The sequence below is a fragment of the Dendrobates tinctorius genome, unplaced genomic scaffold, assembly GCF_039654945.1.
Source record: "Dendrobates tinctorius isolate UK_male_01 unplaced genomic scaffold, ASM3965494v1 ptg000102l, whole genome shotgun sequence".
NCBI classification, from domain to species: domain Eukaryota; kingdom Metazoa; phylum Chordata; class Amphibia; order Anura; family Dendrobatidae; genus Dendrobates; species Dendrobates tinctorius.
The window spans coordinates 35,983,380-36,008,465 of NW_027361770.1; the positions used below are offsets into that span (position 1 = coordinate 35,983,380).

General features: G+C 46.0%; 1 protein-coding gene across 13 annotated transcripts in view; it reads left to right on the forward strand.

Moving 5' to 3' along the window:
* Positions 1-25,086, forward strand: part of LOC141099769 (uncharacterized) — a 190,114-nt gene that overhangs the window by 151,302 nt on the left and 13,726 nt on the right. For all 13 annotated transcript variants that reach the window (XM_073587808.1, XM_073587811.1, XM_073587812.1 and 10 more), the window contains 5 exons: positions 2,797-2,913; positions 4,307-4,361; positions 13,065-13,083; positions 14,607-14,625; positions 22,181-22,216. In XM_073587808.1, coding sequence (XP_073443909.1) covers positions 2,797-2,913; positions 4,307-4,361; positions 13,065-13,083; positions 14,607-14,625; positions 22,181-22,216 — 246 coding nt within the window. The remainder of the gene's footprint in view (positions 1-2,796; positions 2,914-4,306; positions 4,362-13,064; positions 13,084-14,606; positions 14,626-22,180; positions 22,217-25,086) is intronic.

Here is a 25,086-nt window from a genome sequence, read left to right on the forward strand (position 1 = left end):
CCTCATCCCTGTCCTGGTCTGCATGGCCTCATCATCCCTATCCTGGTTTGCATGGCACCCATCAAAAAAAATATACAGTGGGGAAAAAAAGTATTTAGTCAGTCAGCAATAGTGCAAGTTCCACCACTTAAAAAGATGAGAGGCGTCTGTAATTTACATCATAGGTAGACCTCAACTATGGGAGACAAACTGAGAAAAAAAAATCCAGAAAATCACATTGTCTGTTTTTTTTTTCATTTTATTTGCATATTATGGTGGAAAATAAGTATTTGGTCAGAAACAAGCAATCAAGATTTCTGGCTCTCACAGACCTGTAACTTCTTCTTTAAGAGTCTCCTCTTTCCTCCACTCATTACCTGTAGTAATGGCACCTGTTTAAACTTTTTATCAGTATAAAAAGACACCTGTGCACACCCTCAAACAGTCTGACTCCAAACTCCACTATGGTGAAGACCAAAGAGCTGTCAAAGGACACCAGAAACAAAATTGTAGCCCTGCACCAGGCTGGGAAGACTGAATCTGCAATAGCCAACCAGCTTGGAGTGAAGAAATCAACTGTGGGAGCAATAATTAGAAAATGGAAGACATACAAGACCACTGATAATCTCCCTTGATCTGGTGCTCCACGCAAAATCCCACCCCGTGGGGTCAGAATGATCACAAGAACGGTGAGCAAAAATCCCAGAACCACGCGGGGGACCTAGTGAATGAACTGCAGAGAGCTGGGACCAATGTAACAAGGCCTACCATAAGTAACACACTACGCCACCATGGACTCAGATCCTGCAGTGCCAGACGTGTCCCACTGCTTAAGCCTGTACATGTCCGGGCCCGTCTGAAGTTTGCTAGAGAGCATTTGGATGATCCAGAGGAGTTTTGGGAGAATGTCCTATGGTCTGATGAAACCAAACTGGAACTGTTTGGTAGAAACACAACTTGTCGTGTTTGGAGGAAAAAGAATACTGAGTTGCATCCATCAAACACCATACCTACTGTAAAGCATGGTGGTGGAAACATCATGCTTTGGGGCTGTTTCTCTGCAAAGGGGCCAGGACGACTGATCCGGGTACATGAAAGAATGAATGGGGCCATGTATCGTGAGATTTTGAGTGCAAACCTCCTTCCATCAGCAAGGGCATTGAAGATGAAACGTGGCTGGGTCTTTCAACATGACAATGATCCAAAGCACACCGCCAGGGCAACGAAGGAGTGGCTTCGTAAGAAGCATTTCAAGGTCCTGGAGTGGCCTAGCCAGTCTCCAGATCTCAACCCTATAGAAAACCTTTGGAGGGAGTTGAAAGTCCGTGTTGCCAAGCGAAAAGCCAAAAACATCACTGCTCTAGAGGAGATCTGCATGGAGGAATGGGCCAACATACCAACAACAGTGTGTGGCAACCTTGTGAAGACTTACAGAAAACGTTTGACCTCTGTCATTGCCAACAAAGGATATATCACAAAGTATTGAGATGAAATTTTGTTTCTGACCAAATACTTATTTTCCACCGTAATATGCATATAAAATGAAAAAAAAACAGACAATGTGATTTTCTGGATTTTTTTTTTTTCTCAATTTGTCTCCCATAGTTGAGGTCTACCTATGATGTAAATTACAGACGCCTCTCATCTTTTTAAGTGGTGGAACTTGCACTATTGCTGACTGACTAAATACTTTTTTTTCCCCACTGTGTGTGTGTGTGTGTGTATGTATATATATATATATATATATATATATATATATATATATATATATATATTCTTACTGTCCCTGCGCTCGCTCAGTGTCTTGTACCTGTGTCAGCAGCTCATTTATGCTTGTATGCAGCGCGTGGCAGTGACGTCATGCGCTGCTTACAAGCAGAGCACAGCTGCCCAGAATACTCTCCGCTCTCCATGCCCAAGGCTATGTGCGTGGAGGGCAGTGAATATTCATGTAGTAGCACGTACAGTGTCTTCCTGCAGCAGCCGAGTGATCACGTGTGCCCGCTACTTAAAGGTATGAATATTTACTGCCCTCCACACCTATAGGAGTGGAGAGAAGTTAATAATCCTTTCTCTTTAGTGGGCACACATGATTGCCCGACCGCTGCAGGACTACTGTGCCCGCTATTACAAAGAAATGAATATTCACTGCCTCCTGTGACCTGCCGCTCCAGTGTCTGGGACCCTCACTGGAGTGTAAGCCGAGGGGGGAGTTTTCAGCACAAAAAAGTGATGAAAAACTCTGCTTATACTCGAGTATATACGGTAATTAGGCTTTTTACACCTGGATGTAAAAGAACCCAAACTATGCAGAATTTAGAACATAGACAAAATCAAGACGTCTTTTGAAAACCAGTCCGCTTTGTATGTGTACAAGCAGGGTGTCATAGAGAATGTTCTATTGTACACATGAATCCCTTCATTACACCGCTGATATGACTTTCTTTTGGCATGAAATGTTCCAAAGTCGCAAATTGCACAAAACAATTAACAATTTTTGCCACACATCACATTGGTGTAGTTTATAAGGAGTGGCCCTGGTCTACAACTTTTAGACACTAGACGCATATTAATACCATAAGCCGAAAATAACACAGTTCTTCTCATTTGCTGTTTAGGACACTTTGATTTGAGCCATAACCGCACCAAATAGGCAAATTTTTCTCCGATTTATCTTTAGTTTTAGAATGGCATGTGAAACACCAGTCTTGGTGGATACCCCAAAATTTCTCTAATTGATTTTACAAATAATTTGTAAATCTACACTTGTGTATGTTAGTGCCTTTGATTTATTTTCATTAACAAAACTCGTAACAGGCAAAAGAATATCCATATGTCCTAAAAGCTCAATCCAGCAGCAAAGAAGACCCATCTAAGTTCATAAGAAGAATGGCTTTGGAGATAGAGAGAGAGGAGGGAACAAAGATGTATTTGGTATGTTTTCTGAATTTCTCATTTATTTTCATGGAACGTTTTAAAATCTTATGAGACACACTTTGTATTTTTTTTTTTTATTGTAGGATGCAGTGCCAAAACACTGTAACCTATAAGTTTATTTACGTTTTAATGATATGAAAAAAGTATTACTAGTCAAAATCTTCAAGCCTTTGAAGAGCATGAGAGCAAATTTGACCATTCACAACACAGACTACCAATATTGTTATAAGCTCTATTGATCTGGTTTGTGTGGCTTCTAGATTAATGCTTACATATCCCAGTAAGAGAGGTGTTATATTTATCTTATAAGTAGCAATCCTAAAAGTCCGTATCGGCCTTTTAACGAACCTTGCCATATGACTTGGGCTAATAGGTGGCACTAGAGTTCTAGTTCTCTTCCTCTCTAAAGAGGCAATTTTCCATATTTAATTTCCCAGAGCAGCGTGTATGGCATGTAAGTCTCATCACAGGCCTCTCCATAAATAGAGACATTAGCCTTTAGTTTCCTCTATAACTTCACGGATTGGCAGCTTTCAGCCTATGCTCAGTTTACACAGAAAACTGCCAATCTGTAATATGGTTGTGGTTATACAGAGCTCATGACTATGGAGGACTAAATGGCAGCAGGTGTAATAGTCCTCTAGTGAGCTCCTGCTCAGAAATTATTTTATCACACCTACAGCAAGCATCCCAGTAAGTGGCACATGACTGTAATTGGGGGCTCTGCATTATGTTGCTCTCGGATTAGGAGGCAAAAACCTGGTAACGTTCCCTGTAAGAGAGCTGTGCATAAACGAATGCTCACTGGGCATGCAGTGGAGCAGAGTCGCTGCTACAGGAAGCTGGCTGTTGTGGCAGTAGTGGGACAATGCTGTGGGCACTGGGCTAGAAGGAAGGGGGTTGTTAAGTGGTGCGATACTTCGTTGGGCCCTGGGATTTTACAAGAGTCCCAGCACTTTATTGTTTTCACTGCGGTGGTCTTTGGGAAATGTCCGTATAACGGCATGGTCTGCCCACTCAGAAAACAGCATTCAGCTCTGTTAAACAAGATCACAGCTCCCCTTCAGAGCACACACAACTCTTGAGTGAGTTCAGAAGCTAAACTTTCCAGAACACACACACTAGGGTTGAGATATGGTGAACAGCTGTCCCGCCCAACTCTTTAATTCACAAAAACCATGGCACTGTCATGGTTGATTTCCCTGCTCAGCACATAACATGCTGGAGCAAACTTTAAGGTTCATATCACTGAAACTGCCTCAGTGAAACCTATATCTCCCCTCCAGTTTATTACCAGAGACCCTTTTTTACAATAATTTTTTGTGTATGCATGTATGTATATGTGATACAACAGTATATTTGTGATTATATTGTTTTAAATTATTTTCAGGTTGATTCATCAATATGGCCAGATACCATGATGACTCTTAGGACCGCAGACAGAAGTGAGTGCCTTATACTTTGCCTTTTTTTTTTCAATTGATGTTTTCCAATTCCTAGAACTCATAAAACACTATTTCTTGGTATAGGAAAGATGTATATCTTTGTACCGTGTTAGCCAGTATCCTTTATTTTTTCAGAAGTGGCTTTAGTTCCATAAAAATGCAGTACATTCTTCAGATTTTGTATTAGTCTATGTCTGATGAAGAGACCTGAGTAGTCTCAAAAGCTTGCAGTTTACCATCTTTTCTGTTAGCCATTAAAAGGTATCAACCACTGAAGACTCTCAAATCTTAATAATGTATTTCTAGCTATAGTGATACGTTTAGACAATGTGTGTTTAAATGGGTTTACCATAAAAGGCATTTATCATGTATTGAATCTGTATCCATGAGTGCTTTACTCTGCTGTTTTTGTCAGTTCTATAGAGGAGCAGACTGCATTCATGATCACTACCACATTTAGGCTGGGTTCACACGTAGCGGAACTCTCTCGGAAATTACCGTGAGAGTTCCGGAATTCCATTCCGCGGGAAAATCGCATTTTAAATTCCCGCTGAAAAACTAGCATTTTGCAAGCGTAATTAGCTTGCAAAATGCTAGCGTTTTCCAAGTGATCTGTAGCATCGCTTGGAGAACTGATTGACAGGTTGGTCACACTCGTCAAACATAGTGTTTGACAAGTGTGACCAACTTTTTACTACTGAGGCCACCTATGCAGCATCAGTAGTAAAAGATAAAATGTAAAAAATAATTTAAAAAAAATGGTGTTATTCTTACCTTCCGACGTCCCGCGCAGCCTTCCCGCCTCTCTCCACGGTCCCATTCCCAGTAATCCTTTGCGAAAATGCCTGCGATGACGTACGTTCTCGCGGGATCGCGACGTCTCGCGAATGACCGCGAGAACAGACGTCATCGCGGGCATTTTTGCAAAGGAGTACTGGGAACGGGAGCGTGGAAGGCTGCGCGGGACGTCGGAAGGTGAGAATAACAATATTTTTTATTTTAAATTCTATTTTTTACAGGGATATGGTACCCAAAGCCCAGAGGACAGTCTCCTCTCCTCTGGACCGTGGGTACCATCCGCAATTGTTCTGCTTACTTTTCGCATGGTGTGCACAGCCACATGCGGAAAGTAAGCAGAACAATGCATTCTTATGGGTGCAGGATCGCCGCGATTCCGCAAAATTAATGAGCATGCTGCGTTTTTTACCGCAATGAGATTCCGCCGCGGTAAAAACCGCAGCATTAGCACAGCATTGCGGAATCCCATGGGATGCTTTTTTTTCGTGGCAAAATCGCGCGGTTAAAACCGCCACGGAAATGCGAAAAAAAACGCCACGTGTGAACTCAGCCTTATACTTCCCAATGTGATCGTAGATTAAGGAGGAACTAGGTTGTGATCCTTGGGACGCCAGTGATCAGGCACAAATCTGTTTGAATACCCACATTCTATCATTTTTAATGAATGCTGTGCAATTTTTTTTTTTTTTTTTTTTTGTAAAATGATAGAAACATGAGGGATTCCATTATAAATCAATGGGGTCTCTCTAGTGAATGTAGTACTAGAGGTCAATGCACCTTTCAAAGTGTGCAATATATTTTCCAGCCTGTATTTTGTACAACATGGTAGAATATACAGGCATCAAGATTACATAGGTGGCGAGTGGCGACTATAACTGCTTGAGACATCTCTACCCTCCCCTGGTTCCTCATGTAAATGGTCGCATTAGAGAGTTGGGGAGAGAATAGGAGGCTATGGCACTCTGTATACCCAGGATATGTGTGACATGACAAGAGAGGGTTGACATGTCACAAGTATTTCTGGTCACCTCTCATGTAATCACATGATACCTGTATATGCTACTGCATTATTGCACACCATAAAGGATGACTATCTCCTTTTGAAACACTCTAGAATGTCCAGTAACCTTTCACATTCCTATTTAGCAAATCGCCATTCCCTAGTCCACTAGCACATCCCCCTCTCCTTTGTATCTTGTATGCTCCGTGTCTCTGCACTCTCTGGTGAAAGCACTTACCTCCATGTGATCCATGTCTGACAATGAATATCTATCCTAATAAAGAAAATCAAAATAAAGTTTAACACCGATGTGAACCCAGCCTAATATGTTAACACATCCCATACCAAAATGAGATGGTCATTTTGTCTCTAATTACAAGTTGTCTGCCAATAGTGATAAAAAGTCAGTAAGGGGGCATTTACACCACCTGATTTTGTGGTGTTAAATGGCTGCAAATCTGTAAATATTTACCTATTGGTTGGTTAATAACCTTTTTAGACTGGCAGGGCAGTCTGCTGTTCAGATGTACATTGATCTGTAATAGATCGTACAGTGCACATAGGCTGCCGCTGTACTTGACAATGTGGTCCTTTAGAATTATGTTTTTACTCTGTCGCCTCATTGGGGGACACAGAACCATGGGTGTTATGCTGCTGTCCACTAGGAGGCGACACTATGCATAATCTGAAAAATTAACTTTGGCTCCTCCTCTGCAGTATACACCCCTGGACGGCGTCAGCCCTCTCCAGTTTTTGCTTAGTGTCGCAAGGAGGCACACCTTTTTTCTTTTTTTTTTTTCCTTTCGTCGGAACAGATGAAGAAAAGTGGGTCTCCAGCGAGACTCCCGGCATGGCTCCTTCCTTGGCCCCCTTTTTAGGGGTGCCCAGTTGAAGTGGAGATGGCGGTTCCCCATGTCCCTCCTTCCCCAGTCCCTCGGGTACTGGTCCGAAGTTGAGACCCCCCTCCTTCCCCAACCCCCTTCAGGGTCTGGGTTGAGGTTGAGGCAAGGATGAAGACCCCCTGACGGTGACAGACGCACCCTCCCTAATCCCCCACAGGGGGCATTAGGTTGAGACGCCGCAGGTAGGGTCGGAGTACAGACAGCATTCTGCACCAGGGACCCCAGCCCAGCTGTGGGATCCTGCTGGGGCCGGGGGAGGGTGCAGGCAGACGTGGCACAGCAGAGACAGGGCTTTCTGCTCCCCTGCCTCTGCAGCAGCAGTGGCTCCATGGTGCTCCAGGGACCCCCCACTCGGGTACCGCTAGCCCTGCTGCCCCCACCGCTAGCCAGTCGCCCATTCCGGGGGGGTCCGGTGCAAATCCGACCCCCTCCCGGACTACCGCGCCGCTCTGGAGCCCTCCTGGGCATCAGTCCTCTAATCTAGACCGCGGCTTCGGCCTAGCCGAAGCCGCCGCCTTTTGCCCGCCCCCCGGATGACTAAAATGACACGCTGGAGTGTCATAGAAGGGGCGGATTGAGGCAGAAAGGGCGCGTTTTTACAAGCCCAGCGCGCCCTTTTCAGCTCTCCGCCCCCTCCTCCTTCTCCTCAGAGTCCCGGTGGCCATTTTTTTTGGATGAGATCCAGGAAGAGGAGCATCACAGCGGTCTCCGGGGGGCACAGAACTGGGATCTGTCGGCGCTGGACCTAGGGGCACACCGGTGGGGTAAGCTCACAGCTGGGTTCTCATTACTCAGCTGTGAATCTATACTTCCTATAAGGCTTTCTGTGGGTTCCCTCTGCGTAGCCACCCCTGTACGATCCCTTATAGCCAGCCTCTGTGCACTATGCCGGGCTCAAGGAAGAGAACCAGGCAGGAATGTTTCTATGCATTCTACACAGCCTGCAAAGCCACGCTCCCTAGTGGTAGCACGTATCCGCACTGCCGGAACTGCATCCAGAACTCTGGGTCAGAACCCCAGGGAGTCCCTACTGACGCTTCAGTGTCACAGGCCACGCCGGAATGGGCAACTCAGATGTCAGTCTATGACACAGTCCATAGACAACCTAACTGTCACATTGCTGCAAGCTCTGCAGAGTCGGGCCCCGGCTGTGGACGTTACACAGCAAACGGACAGCTTGTCTCAGGAACATGCTGCTTCCGACTCTCACAGATGTAAGCGGACCCACAGGTCTCGATCACCTGAGTCGGCCTATAGCACAAGGTCGTCCCCCCCCAGGGAGAGACAGCGTCATTCCAGGTCTCCTAGGCAGTCACCTGTCACAGACAGACAGTGCAGTTTACCACAGAGATCCCCCACCACAGAAGACCCCTGCCCCAGGTCGCCCTCCAGGGATCACCTTAGTGAGGCACAGGATTCGGAGGGCATCTGTGACTCCGACTCAGATAACGAAACGGAGAGGTCCGTGGTACCTTCTCCCCCTAGCAATACAGCGCTAGTTGAGGACATAATCTCTGCCATTCATCGGGTGCTAAAAATTCCAGAGTCGGCCCCGGAAGTCCCAGAACATAGGATTTGCTTCGAAAGTGTTCAGAAACCACCTAAGGTCTTCCCTAATCACCATGAGTTTGAGGAAATACTTACCAAACAGTTTGCGCAGCCTGAGAAAAAATTTGCTAATCGCAAATATTTGGAAGCGAAGTACCCCTTCCCACAGACAGACACCAAACAATGGACAGATCCACCTGAAGTGGACCCCCCGGTTTCTAGGCTAGCAGCGCAGACCTTACTCTCTCTGCCAGATACTCAACCCTCAGGGACGCAGCAGACCAGCAAGTAGAACGCATGGCTCGTTCTATTTTCGAAGCGGCAGGCGCCTCTCTGGGCCCTGCGTTTGCTTCCGTTTGGGCGGCCAAGGCCATCCTGGCTTGGGCCAAAAAACTACAGGAGGGTCTTCAAGCTTCAAATCCCGAGCTCTCGGACCAAGCGGTCCAGATAGCAGTGGTAGCAGACTATATGCTTCATGCAGCCCTGGATTCCGCAAGAGGTGTAGCGGGAATAGCATCAAACGCCATCACGATCCGACGCATCCTCTGGCTGCGAGAATGGAAAGCGGATGCGGCCTCAAAGAAGTCCCTCTCGCGACTTCCGTATCTTACTGGAAGACTTTTCGGCGAAAAGCTGGACACAATGATAGCCAATGCCACTGGGGGTAAGAGTACCTCTCTCCCTCAACTAAAACCGAAACGCACGTTTAAACGAAGAAACCAGATGCGATTCCGATCCTTTCGGAATTCCTCGGGCTGGTCCGTCTCGCGCCCAGCGCAAAACCGTAACCGCTCTCCACGCATGGACAACCCACGGACGCAGCAGCGACCGGACAGGTCTTGGCAGTCGAAAGCAGGCCAAGCGAAACCCAAGGGAGGAAAACCTCAGAACTTCGCTTCATCATGACTCACGAACTCCGGAAGACACACCACCAGTAGGAGGGCGACTTCTACTCTTTCAGCAAGTCTGGCTGCCTATTACAGAAGACAGGTGGGTCAGGGAAATAGTGTCTTCCGGATACAAGATAGTTCACTTCCGCTCCACCGAACCGGTTCTTCCTTTCTATTCCTCCAACACCACCAGACAAGGCTCGTGCTTTCCACCAAGCGGTCTCCTCTCTCCTTCAAGCAGGAGTTGTGGTGCCGGTTCCCGCGAACGAGAGATTCCGAGGGTTCTACTCAAATCTGTTCGTAGTCCCCAAGAAAGGAAGCAGCGTCCGACCCATACTGGACCTAAAACAGCTCAACAATTACGTACGGGTCCGTCACTTCCACATGGAGTTCCTCCGGTCCTTCATTGCATCCATGGAGCAGGGAGAATACCTTGCCTCCATAGACATACAGGATGCGTATCTGCACATACCAATTGCCCCCGCCCACCAAAGGTTTCTCAGGTTCGCGGTCAACCAAAACCACTACCAGTTTGTCGCCCTTCCGTTCGGACTCGCCACGGCTCCAATAACGTTCACCAAGGTCATGGCGGCCACCATGGACGTTCTGCACTCAAGAGGCATTCTAGTCATCCCGTACCTGGACGACCTCCTCATCAAGTCTCCCACTTTCAAAGACTGCGAGGTCAGTGTCTCAATCACAATAGACACACTGAGTCGCCTGGGATGGCTAGTCAACCTACAGAAATCGTCGACTATCCCAAGTCAGACTCTAACATTCCTGGGAATGTTATTCGACACTTCCAGGGGCCTGGTGCTCCTTCCCAAGGACAAGACACTGGCCATCCGTCTGGGAGTTCGTACACTCCTTTGCAGTCCTCCTCGATCTCTCCGGTTTGCCATGAGAGTCCTCGGCCGGATGGCAGCAGCAATAGAGGCAGTGCCATTTGCCCAGTTTCACCTCAGGGTCCTTCAACTAGCCATACTCAGCTCTTGGGACAGGAATCCCTTCTCCCTCGACAGGGAGTTCAGGTTGACGTCGTCAACCAGGTGGTCCCTGCATTGGTGGCTCAAACCAACCTCGCTTACACGAGGGAAGCCCTTTCTCTCAGGACAATGGAAGATCCTGACTACCGATGCAAGCCTGACAGGCTGGGGGGCGGTGCACCTACATCACAGGGCACAAGGCAAGTGGTCACCGAGGGAAGTGACATTGCCCATCAATATTCTGGAAATCAGGGCCATCCTCTTGGCACTGAGAGCCTTTCATCACTTGCTTGCAGCCTCGCACATACGGATACAGTCGGACAATGCCACGGCTGTGGCATACGTGAACCACCAAGGCGGGACCCGCAGCGCCCAGGCGATGAGAGAAGTGGCGCATATCCTCCGCTGGGCGGAAGACACGAGGTCGGTACTTTCTGCGGTCCACATTCCGGGTGTAGAAAACTGGGAAGCAGACTTCCTCAGCAGGCAAGGAATGGACTCGGGGGAGTGGTCTCTCCATCCCGAGACTTTTTTTACCAGATCTGTCAACGCTGGTGAACCCTGGAGGTGGACCTAATGGCATCCCATCTTAATACCAAGGTCCCCAATTTCATGGCCAGGACACACGACCCGCGGTCGCTCGGAGCGGATGCCCTGGTCCAGGACTGGTCCCAGTTCCGACTCCTGTACATTTTTCCACCCCTCCCCCTAATCTCCAGGGTCATGAGGAAGATCAAGCAAGAGGGAGTTCCAACCATCCTCATCGCGCCAGACTGGCCCCAGACGTACATTGTACGCCGACATCGTTCAACTTACAGCAGACGTCCCCGGCTTCTACCCGACCGTCACGACCTTCTGTCTCAAGGTCTGTTCTTCCATCAGAATTCAGGGGCTCTCAATTTGACGGCATGGCCCTTGAAACCTGGATTCTAACCCAGGCAGGTTTTTCACCGGCAGTCATTGCGACTATGATCAGTGCAAGGAAGCCTGCCTCCGCCAAGATCTATTATCGTACCTGGAGAGCTTTCTTTTCTTGGTGCGAATCTCATGGACAAGTTCCACTCCCTTATTCCCTCCCGAAGGTACTAGGTTTTCTTCAATCGGGTCTAGACGCCAAGCTCTCCTTAGGCTCGCTTAAGAGTCAGGTGTCGGCGCTTTCAGTCCTTTTTCAAAAGCGCATTGCTAATCCGCAAGTAAGGACTTTCATCCAGGGAGTTTCCCGATTGGTTCCTCCCTACAGACGTCCGCTGGATACATGGGACCTCAATCTGGTCCTGACAGCATTGCAAGCTCCACCCTTCGAACCTCTTAGAGGAGTTCCACTCTCCATTCTGTCTCAGAAAGTGGTTTTTCTAGTGGCGATCACCTCGTTACGCAGAGTGTCGGAATTGTCAGCACTTTCCTGCAGACGGCCTTTCCTAGCCTTTCACCAGGACAAGGTGGTTCTCCGCACGGTACCATCCTTCCTTCCGAAGGTTGTGTCCAACTTTCACCTCAATGAGGAGATTTCACTGCCATCCCTTTGCCCGATTCCGGTTCATAGAGTGGAGAAGGCTCTGCATACGCTTGACCTCGTCAGAGCATTGCGGATTTACGTGTCCAGGACTGCACCTTTCCGGAAGTCTGATTCCCTCTTCATTCTTCCAGAGGGTAGTCGCAAGGGACTGCCGGCTTCCAAGGCTACCCTTGCCAGGTGGATCAAGTCCACCATACATGAGGCCTACCGACTTAACAGTTCCCCTCTTCCGGCCGGTATCACGGCACACTCTACACGGGCAGTAGGGGCCTCCTGGGCCATTCGGCACCAGGCTTCGGCACAACAAGTGTGTAAGGCGGCCACTTGGACTAGCCTACACACGTTTACGAAACACTACAGTGTTCATACCCAGTCCTCAGCGGATGCGAGCCTGGGTAGACTGGTTCTGCAGGCGGCAGTGCCCCAAATTTAGGGACCTGCTAGCACAATATTCGTCCATTGCTTCCCACCCAGGGACTGCTTTGGGACGTCCCATGGTTCTGTGTCCCCCAATGAGGCGACAGAGTAAAGGAGATTTTTGTGTACTCACCGTAAAATCTCTTTCTCTTAGCCTCTAATTGGGGGACACAGCTCCCACCCTGTTGCCCTTATGTGCCGTTGTTTCCTGTTGAGTTCTCATATTGTTCTTTGAGCTCGTACATAGTATCCTTCTTACAGGCATGGTTATGTTATTTGGTTATGTTCCTCCTCATGCTTTTGCACAAAACTGGAGAGGGCTGACGCCGTCCAGGGGTGTGTGTATACTGCAGAGGAGGAGCCAAAGTTAATCTTTTTCAGATTATGCATAGTGTCGCCTCCTAGTGGACAGCAGCATAACACCCATGGTTCTGTGTCCCCCAATTAGAGGCTAAGAGAAAGATTTTACGGTGAGTACACAAAAATCTCCTTTTTTGTGCACCACAAAGCAATCATTTCACACAAGGAACAAGCTTGCCTGTTTATGGTGATAAGAGCCTTCTGAGGAAGATTTCACTACAAGCCTGCAGTGTAACTACTTTTTATCCTTGCATTTGCTAATAGAATGTTTGTTTTTCTTTAACAGGAATGAGAAAGAAATCAAGGTAAGGCAATTGTTTCCTTACAGTATCACAAACTGTTCATGTTGAGTACAAATCTTTTGCACAGGTATTATTTAAGATTGTCTATTTGAAATAATTGACAAACTAATCTAATGTACAGTACTGTGCAAAAACTTTTAGACAAGTGTGGATAAAATGTTAGATGTAGTTAATAGAAGTGTTAATCGTTAGGGATGAGCTAATGGCTTTGGATAATCAGCCTAATAAACAGGCTCTCTCCATGTATGTGTTGTGAGTGTCACACCGCCGTGACACATGCAGCTGCGGCGCCGAACAGCTGAGCATCTGGCGCGCACCAGGTTTCCGGGTTCCCAATGAAGCTTTTCATATAAGGACTTATCCGAAGCTATTCGTGCATCCCTATTAATAGTTTATTTTTATTTTAAATGCAAAGTGATTGAACAACAGAGACATCAATATTTGGTTTGACCACCTTTTGCCTTCAAAACATTTTTAATTGATTCTTCTAGTTATCCTAGTAATTGCATTTGATTCTTTGTATGCATCTTTCCTTTTTGCCCTTAGGTACCCTAGCACACATTTTTGAAGAAACCTGGCAGGGATATTATTCTAAATATCATCGAAAAATAACCACAGATCCTTCTGTGGTTATAGGCTTGCAAAAATACTTCTGTCTCTTCATGCAATCTGAGACAGACTTGATAATGTTAAGACAAGGGCTCTGTGGGAGCCATGTTATCACTTCAGTAACTCCTTGTTTTTCTATACAATGAAGATAGTTCTCAATAACATTGGTTCTTGAGGGGTCGTTGTCCTGTTGTATATATTTTGAAGCAATCAAACGCCTCCCTGATGGTATTGTACGATGGATAAAAATCTGCCTGTTTCTCAGCATTAAAGGCACTATTCATCTTGACCAAATCCCCAACTCCGTTTGCTAAAATGCAGCCCCAAAACTTGCGAGGATTCTCCACCAGGCTTCACTGTAGCCTTCAAACATTCATTATTGTACCACTGTCCAGCCCTTTGGTAAACAGTCTGATTTCTGTTACAGCCAAGTATTTCATATTTTGACCCATCAGTCCGCTTGACCTTGTTGAAATGTCAAAGGCATGGTTATTTGCCGCAATTTCTCCATGAAGACCACTTCTGGATAGATGTCTCTGAACAACATATGTGTTTAGTTCAGTTCCACTGGTTGTTGCCATTTTTGAGCTGATGGCACATCAGGACATCTTCCAATTTCAAAGGGAAATAAGCATGATGTGTCTTTTTTGCATCATTTTCTCTGCTTTTGTTTCCTCGGCCGACCACTGCATCTTCAGCGTTGGCCTTTTCTTGTGGTCTTTCCAAAGATCGTGAGCAACACATCTAGAGACCTCTGATTTGAAATTTTTTCTTGGGAGAGACTTTGCAACCTTGTGTATTGTTGGGAACAGAGGAAATAGCTGAAATCTGATTGGTTCTCTTTGATGCAACTTGTCACTACTTTTGTGTAGAAACTTTAGCTTCAGTGATTAATGCATTGTGCTTTATATTTTCAGATGGTCTGATGAGAAGAATGTAAGTAATCTGTATATATGTAATGTGTTTATGGAGAAATGAGATCCAGTCTAATGGCAAAAAATACTCCCTTCACTGCTCACCTAACCCACAGCCCCCCATCTAGTCCTCCATGCCTCCTCTATCCCCTTTCCTCCATTGTGTGCATCTTTATCAACATCTTTACTCAAGGCCGTAGCTTCCAGCTCAACTAGACTTCTGACATCACTGTGCGATGTGCTATCACTGCGCACGTTGTGATGTCAAGACATTACAAAGGCTGCAGGGATGACAGGACAGGTGAGCGGTGAGACTATTTTATTTTTTTATCAACTAACAACTGGAATAGCATGTCATGACGTCCTATACCCGTCATGAACCCCACATTGACAACTCCATGCAGACCGTAGTCAAACAGCTGTGCGGCATGGCTAGAGATGCGGGGACTAATTACTGAAGTCCCTGCTGTCTGATCAGCCTAACAGATCACAGTTTGTGATCGACAAGAGGTGCTGAAACATCAGTATTTCCCAACATGATCTTTGCCGGGACCTCAGCGTACCTGAGAGCCAAGATCCTGTGGTAACTCTCAAGATGCCACGATCATGGCATTTAGAAGGTTGTAAGAAGGAGGTGGCTCCCTCTCTCACCCCTTATTGGCACCAACGCAACAAAATCGCGGGGATCCGATAGTTGCCATAGCACCCAGATGTCAAACAATGGCTTACTGGTGTGCCAGGTATGATTGTCTTTTAGAACTTGTCATAGGCAGGGTGTAACATGCGTTCTTCTGGTGTAACCTGACAGGTCTCATGGACCAAATTAAAAAGCAAGATTAAGAGGTGTAGTTTGTAAAATAGGGTAATTTATGTGGTCTTCTGCTGTCCTGACACCTCAGAGGCTCAGCCAATGTGACATGGCACCCGCAAATCATTCCAAGCAAATCTGCACTCTGATATGACGCTAATTCCCTTCTGAACATTGCACTGTGCTTGAACAATATAAGTGGTTTCCAATCACGTATTCGGTATTGACATACTCGGGAGAAATTGCATAACAAATTTTGTGGTCCTATTTCTCCTATTAGCCTTTTTGAAAATTGAAGACTAAGGCCTCTTTCACACTTCAGTTTTTTTACAATCAGTCACAATCCGCCAGGTTTTGAAAAAAACGGATCCGCAATTTTCTTTTGAGGATTTGTTTTTTCCCCATTGACTTCCATTATAGGCGGATTGTGACGGATTGCCGTCCGTTGAATCGGTTTTTTTTGCGGATCCGCCAAAAGTTGCTGTCCGTCACCATCCTCAAAGATTTCAAAACGGAGCTTGCAACGTTTTTTTTCTCTGGCGGATCCTCCAGACACTGATTTAACCCGAAATTCTTTCTGGGTGCCGGACAAAAAAAAAATCGCTCTCTCTCTCGCTCTCTCTCTCGCTCTCTCTCTCGCTCTCTCTCTCGCTCTCTCTCTCGCTCTCTCTCTCTCGCTCTCTCTCTCTCGCTCTCTCTCTCTCGCTCTCTCTCTCGCTCTCTCTCTCGCTCTCTCTCTCGCTCTCTCTCTCGCTCTCTCTCTCGCTCTCTCTCTCTCGCTCTCTCTCTCGCTCTCTCTCTCTCGCTCTCTCTCTCTCGCTCTCTCTCTCGCTCTCTCTCTCGCTCTCTCTCTCGCTCTCTCTCTCTCTCGCTCGCTCTCTCTCGCGCGCTCTCTCTCGCCTTCTCGCTCGCTCGCTCTCGCTCGCTCTCGCTCTCTCTCGCTCTCTCTCGCTCTCGCTCTCTCTCGCTCTCGCTCTCTCTCGCTCTCGCTCTCTCTCGCTCTCGCTCTCTCTCGCTCTCGCTCTCTCTCGCTCTCTCTCGCTCTCTCTCGCTCTCTCTCTCGCTCTCTCTCTCGCTCTCTCTCTCGCTCTCTCTCTCGCTCTCTCTCTCGCTCTCTCTCTCTCGCGCTCTCTCTCGCTCTCTCTCTCGCTCTCTCTCTCTCGCGCTCTCTCTCGCGCTCTCTCTCGCTCTCTCTCTCGCGCTCTCTCTCGCGCTCTCTCTCGCGCTCTCTCTCGCGCTCTCTCTCGCGCTCTCTCTCGCGCTCTCTCTCTCGCTCTCTCTCTCGCTCTCTCTCGCGCGCGCTCGCTCTCTCTCGCTCGCGCTCGCTCGCTCTCTCGCTCTCTCTCTCGCTCTCTCTCTCGCTCTCTCTCTCGCTCTCTCTCTCGCTCTCTCTCTCGCTCTCTCTCTCGCTCTCTCTCTCGCTCTCTCTCCCGCTCTCTCTCTCTCTCGCTCTCTCTCCCGCTCTCTCTCTCCCGCTCTCTCTCTCTCCCGCTCTCTCTCGCTCTCTCTCTCTCCCGCTCTCTCTCGCTCTCTCTCTCCCGCTCTCTCTCGCTCTCTCTCTCTCCCGCTCTCTCTCGCTCTCTCTCTCTCCCGCTCTCTCTCGCTCTCTCTCTCTCCCGCTCTCTCTCGCTCTCTCTCTCTCCCGCTCTCTCTCCCTCTCTCCCCCCCATAATTAAATTTTTAATTTTCACAGCCCAATGTTATACAATACTGGGAAATACCTGTGCATTTTAAATTCTTGCTACACCCCTAGAGAAATTCTTTTGAGAGGTATAGTTTCCAAAGTGGGGGTTTCTGCTGTTTTTTGCTCTGCCAGTATGACATGGCGTCCGCAATCTATTCTAGCAAAAATTGTGCTCCAATATTCAAATGCACTCCTACCTCCTCGAGCCCTGCCGTGTACCCAAACAAGAGTTTCTGAACACATGGGGTATTCCTGTACTCAGGAGAAATTATTCAACAAATTCTATGGTCCATTTTTTCCTGTTACCCTTGTGAAAATTAAAAGAATTGGGGTTAAAGCCGTTTTTAAACGTAATTATTTTCACGGAATAAGGCTTTAAAATTCTATGCAGCACCTGTGAGTTCAAGATGCTTGCCACTCCTCTAGATAAATTCATTGAGTGGTGTAGTTTCCAAATTTGGGTCTCGTCTGGGGGGGATTTCCACTGTTTTAACAATCTATTCCAGACAATTTTGCTTTCAAAAAGTCAAATGGTGCTCTGTCCCTTCTGGACACTGCTTTGCATCCAAACATATGGATTATTGGTGTACTCAAGAACATTGCACAACAATTTGTTTAGTCCTTTTTCCTCCTCCCTTTGTGAAAATGGAGCGCTGAAACACAATATGGTGTCCACTATCTATTCCAGCCAATTTTGTGCTTCGAAAGTCAAATGGTGCTTCTTCCCCTCCGAGCCTTCCATGTGACCAAACAGTGTTTTTCTACCACATATGGGGTATTGTTGTGCTTGGGAGAAACTGAACAAATTTTGGGTCCAGTTTCTCCTGTTACCCTAGTGAAAATGAAAAATTTAGGGCTAAAGCAACATTTTTTATGGGGGAAAAACTAAAATTTTCTTTTTTTCCTTCAACATAGCTTTAATTTCTGTGATGTACCTAAAGGGTTAATAAACTACTTAAATGCGCTCTATCCCTTCCAAACCTCTTGAGGGGGTGCTTTTTTTAAGAGAAAGAAAAGTATCACTTTTGGGTATTTTCTGTCACACAGGCCCCTAAGGCTACTTTCACATTTTGTTTTTTTGAATGCGGCGCCGGATCCAGTATAAAATGTGGAAAAACGAATGCACTGGATCCGTTTTTTTTGCCGGATTCGGTTTTTAAAAACGCCCCATATGGATGAGTTGATTCTTGTAGAGCATGCTCAGATAGAAAAACCGGATGACGCCAGATTCGGCGCCCATAGGCTTCCATTATACAAAAAGCCGGATGACGCCGGATCCGGCATCATCCGGTCTTGCGCCGCAGACTAAAAACGTTACTTGAAACGTTTTTTTTCCAGACGCCGGACAGACTCTTTTTGCCGGGTCCGGCAAAAACCAGACGCGATGCATGGCCATCCGGTGCAATGCGGTGATAATGAAAGTCTATGGGAAAAAAGCCAGATCCGGTGGCAACCGTCGCTGGATCCGGTTTTTACAAATTTCGCCGCATCGTGCCTGATGCTAAAAACCTGAAGTGTGAAAGTAGCCTTAAGGCCCCGTCACACTAAGCGACATACCAGCGATCCCGACACCGATATCAAGGTGTCAGGATCGCTAGTAAGTCGCTATGTGATCGCTGGTGAGCTGTCACACAGACAGCTTCACCAGCGATCAGCACAGCGATGCCGAGCGCCCGGCATCGCTGGCCATCGCTGAAAAAAATAGAATCAAAATAAAAAATATAGTTGTTCTCACCTGACGTCGCGTTCAGCCATCCTGCCTCTCTCCACGCTCCGGTCCCAGTGATCCTTTGCACGAATGACCGTGAGATGTCACGGTCTCGAGGAATAAGAAAGTCTCGTGGTCATTTGTGCAACGGATCACTGGGACCGGAGCGTGGAGAGAGGCAGGATGGCTGAACGGGACGTCGGAAGGTGAGAATAACTATATTTTTTATTTTTTTTATTATTTTTTACACCTGATCGCTGGTCTCCCGCCTGTCACACACAGCGATGCGTGCTGGTCAGCGGGAGACCAGCGACCAAAGAAATGTCCAGAGGTTTCTTCCAGCGATCAGCGATACCGTCAGGGGGGCCGCTCGCTGATCACTGTCACACACAGCGATCTCGCTGGTGAGATCGCTGTTACGTCACAAAAGTTGTGACTCAGCAGCGATCTCGCTACCGAGATCGCTTAGTGAGACTGGGCCTTTAGACACCTAAAATGTACTGTGGTCACTAAAAGAATAGGTTTTATAAATTTTGTTGAAAAAATTAAAAACTGCTGATAAATGTTTAACCCTTCAAACTTGCAAAAGAAAATGTTTCAAAAATTATGGTGCTGTAAAGTAGACATGTGGGAAATGTTATTTACTAAGTATTTTGTGTGGTATAACTATATGATTTAAGGGCATAAAAATTAAGTGTGAAAATTGTGAAATGTTCTAATTTTTTGTCAAATTTTCGATATTTTCATAAACGCCAGTCATAACAATCAATATTTACCACGAATATGAAGTACAATGTGTCATGAAAATCATTCCCAGAATCACTGATAAACAGAGTAAATCCAGTACTATGCAGTGCATAAAACACATCAGGTGCAGCATGTCAGTAGGGAGATTGTGCTCCTAAGTAGAAAAAGTGAAGATGTACACTGAACCTTATCACCAATCCACAATAGCTGTGCAATCTTACTTGATGGTTGAAATGTCTGACTTCTCATTAAAACACATACTTTGATGTACATTTTTTTTTTTAAATTCGTTTATTAAACCATAGACAGGGTATACAATATACAAACTGACAAATGATGAGAAATACCATATAAAGCGTATATATTTCACAAAGCATTAATTTCAAACAGTGTATGTATACTGGTTGCTTACAGAATAAAACATAATGTCAATTACCTTACACTAGTCTGCATGGTATTATTCAAACAATAAAGCCTGTCAAACCTCTAAACCATTACTATAACTACCAAACAACAACTACTTGCAGCCTGTGTCCACATAATTAACTCTTTATCATGCGACATCTCCATCCTACAAAGTGAGATGAGAGGAATTCCATCCCCCCCATATCTTCTCAAATTTACCCGGGCACCCTCTGTTTTAGTACAGCGTACGGGCTCGTATGGTATAATCGAGTTTACCAATTCAATCCAGGCCCTAAGGTAGGGATCCGAACCCCCCATCCACCGCAATGCCAGTACCTTCCGTGCCATGAACGTCTCCCGCAAGAAAATCCCCGTGTAGTGCCCCCACGTCTCGTCGTCCCACACCCCAAACAAACAAACTAATGGCTCAAGGGGAACAGGAATTTGTACCAGGGAAGTTAATAATGATGTCACCTCTTTCCAATAAGGAGCTATAATTGGACACTGCCAGATCATGTGAATAAAATCTGCATCTAATGTATGACATCTCAAACATTCCGAAGACTGGAATCGGCCCATCTTAAAATTCGAGTCAGAGTCAAATATGATTGGTTTATAATGTATAGTTGTATCATCTTGTTAATGGACGGAGACACCTTAGTTGGTGACTCCAGGATTTCCTCCCACTCCTCTCCCTGTGTATCAGGCATGAGCCTTTCCCATTTCCCTATAACCGAGCATATGGCGGATTCCGCCCCTACTGACAGCATGTACGTGTACAGAGAGGAGACGAGACCCTGGGGACCCTGTGATTTGAGAATACCTATCAAGGGTAGAGACGAGATAGCATTATTCACACCCACATATCTCATGTGTGATTGAAAGGCTGATCTTAGTTGCAAATATCGGAAGAATTGCAACCTCGGGACATCACATTTAGCTTGTAATTGTTCAAAAGATAAGTATACCGCGGTCACATAGATCCCCTATTGTAGAAACATTGCACCGAGACCAGAATTCGGCAGACTGGTGGACAAGTAGTGCCGGAAAATAACTATTATTCCATAAGGGCATCTCAGCTATAATATCGCTAAATCCAACCATCCTCTTAATCTGTCTCCACATTAGTCTTGCCAGACGAAGCATAGGTAACAGACGTGGGACATTTACCCTCTCCATCTCCAAAAAACCCAATGGGCAATCAGCACGTGCGGCATGAAGCAAATGGCTTTCAGAGTTAGGAAGATGATTACCGGGCATCCATTTATTTACAGCTCTGGCCTGTCCAGCCAGATAGTATAGAAAAAAAATCCGGTAGTTCTGTGCCCCCCCACCCCCCTCCCTTTCTTTGGCCTTACTTTGATGTACATTTTAGTAGCTTAATGTGGAGGTCATTTATAAGATCACTAATCTACATGTAATTGTAATTTGGTCTGTGGCACGATTTGGTTATACATTGATTTATCACCGTGGTAAACTTTATAGATTCAGACATGAAATGTAACATTTTTTGGAATGTTTGGGGTACACTGTAAGGGTTGATTCACACACAGCATTTCAAGGTTTTGGCGCTTTTTAAGGGCTTTTTGTGTTCTGATTAGAGATGAGTGGATCAATTTGCCAGTCAGGCAAAGACTGGAGGTCCGCGAATCTATTACCTTCCGGCTTCCCCGGAGCAGGATTTGGTTTACCAAGGCTGGTGCGACATCATCTGTTCAACTTGACACACAAATGACATTGTGGCAGCCCTGACAAATCAAATGCTGTTCTGGGAACGCCGTAAGGTAAGAGTTTTGCAGATCTTCAATCTAGCCACTAGGTACCTCTCACTTGGACACACTGGACCAGAGTGCCGCAAGTCGATCCGTTCATATTGAATTCGGATGTTACTTGAAGTGACAACTAATGTTTCAATATTAATGTATTCAAAATCGAAGAACACTTTTTTCCCCTCAAAACATCCAAAAAATTCCAAAATGCTCTCCACATTAACACCTGTCCTGCAGGATGATACGTCTGAAAACCTTCTGTACCGACCATCACAGAAAATGAAAGCTAGAGCTGCCAACTAATGGCAAAGCTTTTTTTTGATTATTGCTATTTTTCTGTATATAAACAGACCACAATGCCATGATTGCAGTCCTGTTGTAGCTCATTGATGCATAATGTCCATCATGTTAAAATGTATATATCTGTGTTGTTAACATGTATATCTGTTTCAACAGGATGAAACAAGAATGAAGAAAGCTCTAGCCTATCTGGTAAGAATTTATTAATATACCTTTTTGTTTTCAGATTGACCATGAATGAAAGTACATGCCAGAAAAATAGCGTAAAGAGAAACTGCTTACTAATAAATTTGTATTTTCAAATGGGCCCTAATTTGTAGTTAACAGCAGCTGTCGCAGCAGGTGTGCTTAGTTTGTATTTGTACTCCTTGGTGTGTGAAATGAACTGGCCGACTGCCTTAAGCCCCCGTTACACTAAACGATGTCCCAGCGATCCCACCAACGATCCAACATGATGGGATCGCTGGGACATCGTTAAGCTGATCGCTGATGAGCTGTCACATAGCCCCAGCGATCAGGACAAGCGACGCTAGTTTCTAATGTAAACGTCGGGTATCCAGGAGCAGCGCGACTCCTGGATACCCGCTGTTTACCTTGGAAACCGGCGTACACGCTGGTTTCCAAGGCAAACATCGGGTATCTAGGAGCCGCGCGGCTCCTGGATACCCGATGTTTACCTTGGAAACCAGCGTGTACGCCGGTTTCCAAGGTAAACAGCGGGTATCCAGGAGTCGCGCTGCTCCTGGATACTCGACGTTTACATTAGAAACCAGCGTCGCTGATCGCTGGTCTCTCGCTGCCACACGCAGCGATGCGCGCTGGGCATCGGGACACCAGCGATGGAAAAACGGCCCGGGACGTTCGACTATCAGCGATAACCGGCAGGGGGGCCGGTCGCTGATCCCCATCACACACACCTATCTCGCTGGCAAGATCGCTGATGTGTCACAAAATCGGCGATCTCGCTAGCGAGATCGCTGTGTGTGACGGGACCCTTGGTTCAGGAGCGGAGCTAACCTTCACTGTCATGACCAATGCGTAATAGGGAAAAAAACTCAGCAAAACAATAGCACAATAGGGTCTTAACTGGGTAAAAAAAAGATCAATTGATCGGGGAAAATTGCTCACCTGGCAGGGTTGTGTGACCACAAATACTTATTTCACTTTGATAAAGGCTGATGCAGACCCACGAAGATAGCAGGATACCAATAGTGGAGAAGGGAATACCGTAATTCCTGCGCTGCTTGGACAGAGGAGACCGTTGATGGATGGAGCCAGAGACCCGTTTATATTAAATGCGGTTTGTCAATACATTTTGAAGTTACACACTTCTGTGGACAAACCAGTGACCTGATTTATCAGTGGTCTCCTCTTTTCAGTTAGCGTAGGAATTACCATAACCCCTTTGTCTTCACTATCGTTATGGTTAAAGATTATTTTTTTCTTGCAATTGGACAACCCCTTTACTTTTCTTCCTCCATAAGCACAACCTGTTTGCAATTTTGCTTGTGTTAGTTCTGTACTGTAGGTCATTAAACTGCAGGTGAAACACTAGAGAAAAAAAAGTTTAAAATTAACCACATCTGGTGTTCTCACTTTTCACAGCTTAATGAACATGCTATTTTACCATTGGGACTTGAAAAGGCAGTGAAATATTGGTACCTCTGCCTAACAGTATTACATTTCCCTTGCTAAGAGATCAAGCAGAAGGAATTGATTAGTCATTGTTTGCAGTGACTCTACATGCCATGGTCAATAGCAGCAGCTGCATGTAAGGCGTGTGACAGGTAGATTGCATCAGAAGCCTAAAAATGGCTTCCAGGTCTTCAAGGCCTAGTTGACTGTGCCTGAGACGTGGTCTTAAATTAGTCCACTTGTCAGTATAATCCCCGGTTTACTTGATCATGTAGAAAAATAATCAGTTTCCTCCAGAAAACTCGAGACAATGTTTTTCTCATCTGCCATTCATAAGAAATCCATGTGCCATCTGTTTCTAAACAGCAGTTATTAAAAATGTACATGACCAAATAGTGTCCTATGTTGAAGTATTGCAATGTATCTGGAAAAATTGGGGGGGGGGGATTAAACTAAAGTTTCATGAATACCACAACGGCACCAATATAAACTACAGCTTGTTGCATAAAAGAAAAAAATGAATCTTAGCACTCAGTGCTCAAAGTCATGACTCTTACAATGATGCAAAAAAAAATGTATTTTTTGTTGCCATATTTTGAGAGTTAAAAGCTTAACATTTTTCTGGCAGCGAAGCTATATGAGGACTTATTAGAATCATGGAATGTTAGCGTTGGAAGGGACCTCCAAGGTCATCGTGTCCAACCCCCTGCTCAATGCAGGATTCACTAAATCATCCCAGACAGATGTCTGTCCAGCCTGTTTGGCTAAGTTCACACTAGTGATGGGCAGTCTGGCTCGTTTTGGTGATCTGGCTCTCATGACTCTGCTCACCAAAAAGAGCCGGCTCTTTTCGGATCCTCAATGGATCCCTATTGAATACCTGTTCAGACGTCCGAAATCCCGCCCACCAACTTCAGAAACTCTGCCCACTTGCTAGGAACCAATTAAATTGCTGAGTTGGTGGAGTTTTGTTCGGGTGGGCGGAGTTACGTCTGCCAAACACCGGTATTTTACGCCTAGTGAGAGCCATTCAGGGATTTTAGTGGCGCTCACTGGGGTGCCAGCTCCCATCATTCACAGCAGGGAGCCGGCTCTTTGTGTCGGATCATCACTAGTTCACACTTGGTGTTTTTGCTGTGTTTTTTCCTACAACAAAATCTGCTCTCTTGGCAGGAAAGAAGCTGAAGAGAAAAATCTCAGACATAGCTGGTACTGTAAAAGGGAGCTGAAAATTAGCATAAAAAAAGTCCAGTGTGAACATAGCTTTTGAAGATTTCCATTGAATTCTCCACCTCTCATATAGGAGCTAGGATATGATGACAGGAGTCCCTTTAGCGATATAGGAGTCAGGATGTGATGACTTGCACCCCTTTAGCAGTATACAGGAGCCTGGATCTGATGATGACAGGTGGCCCTTTAGCAATGTA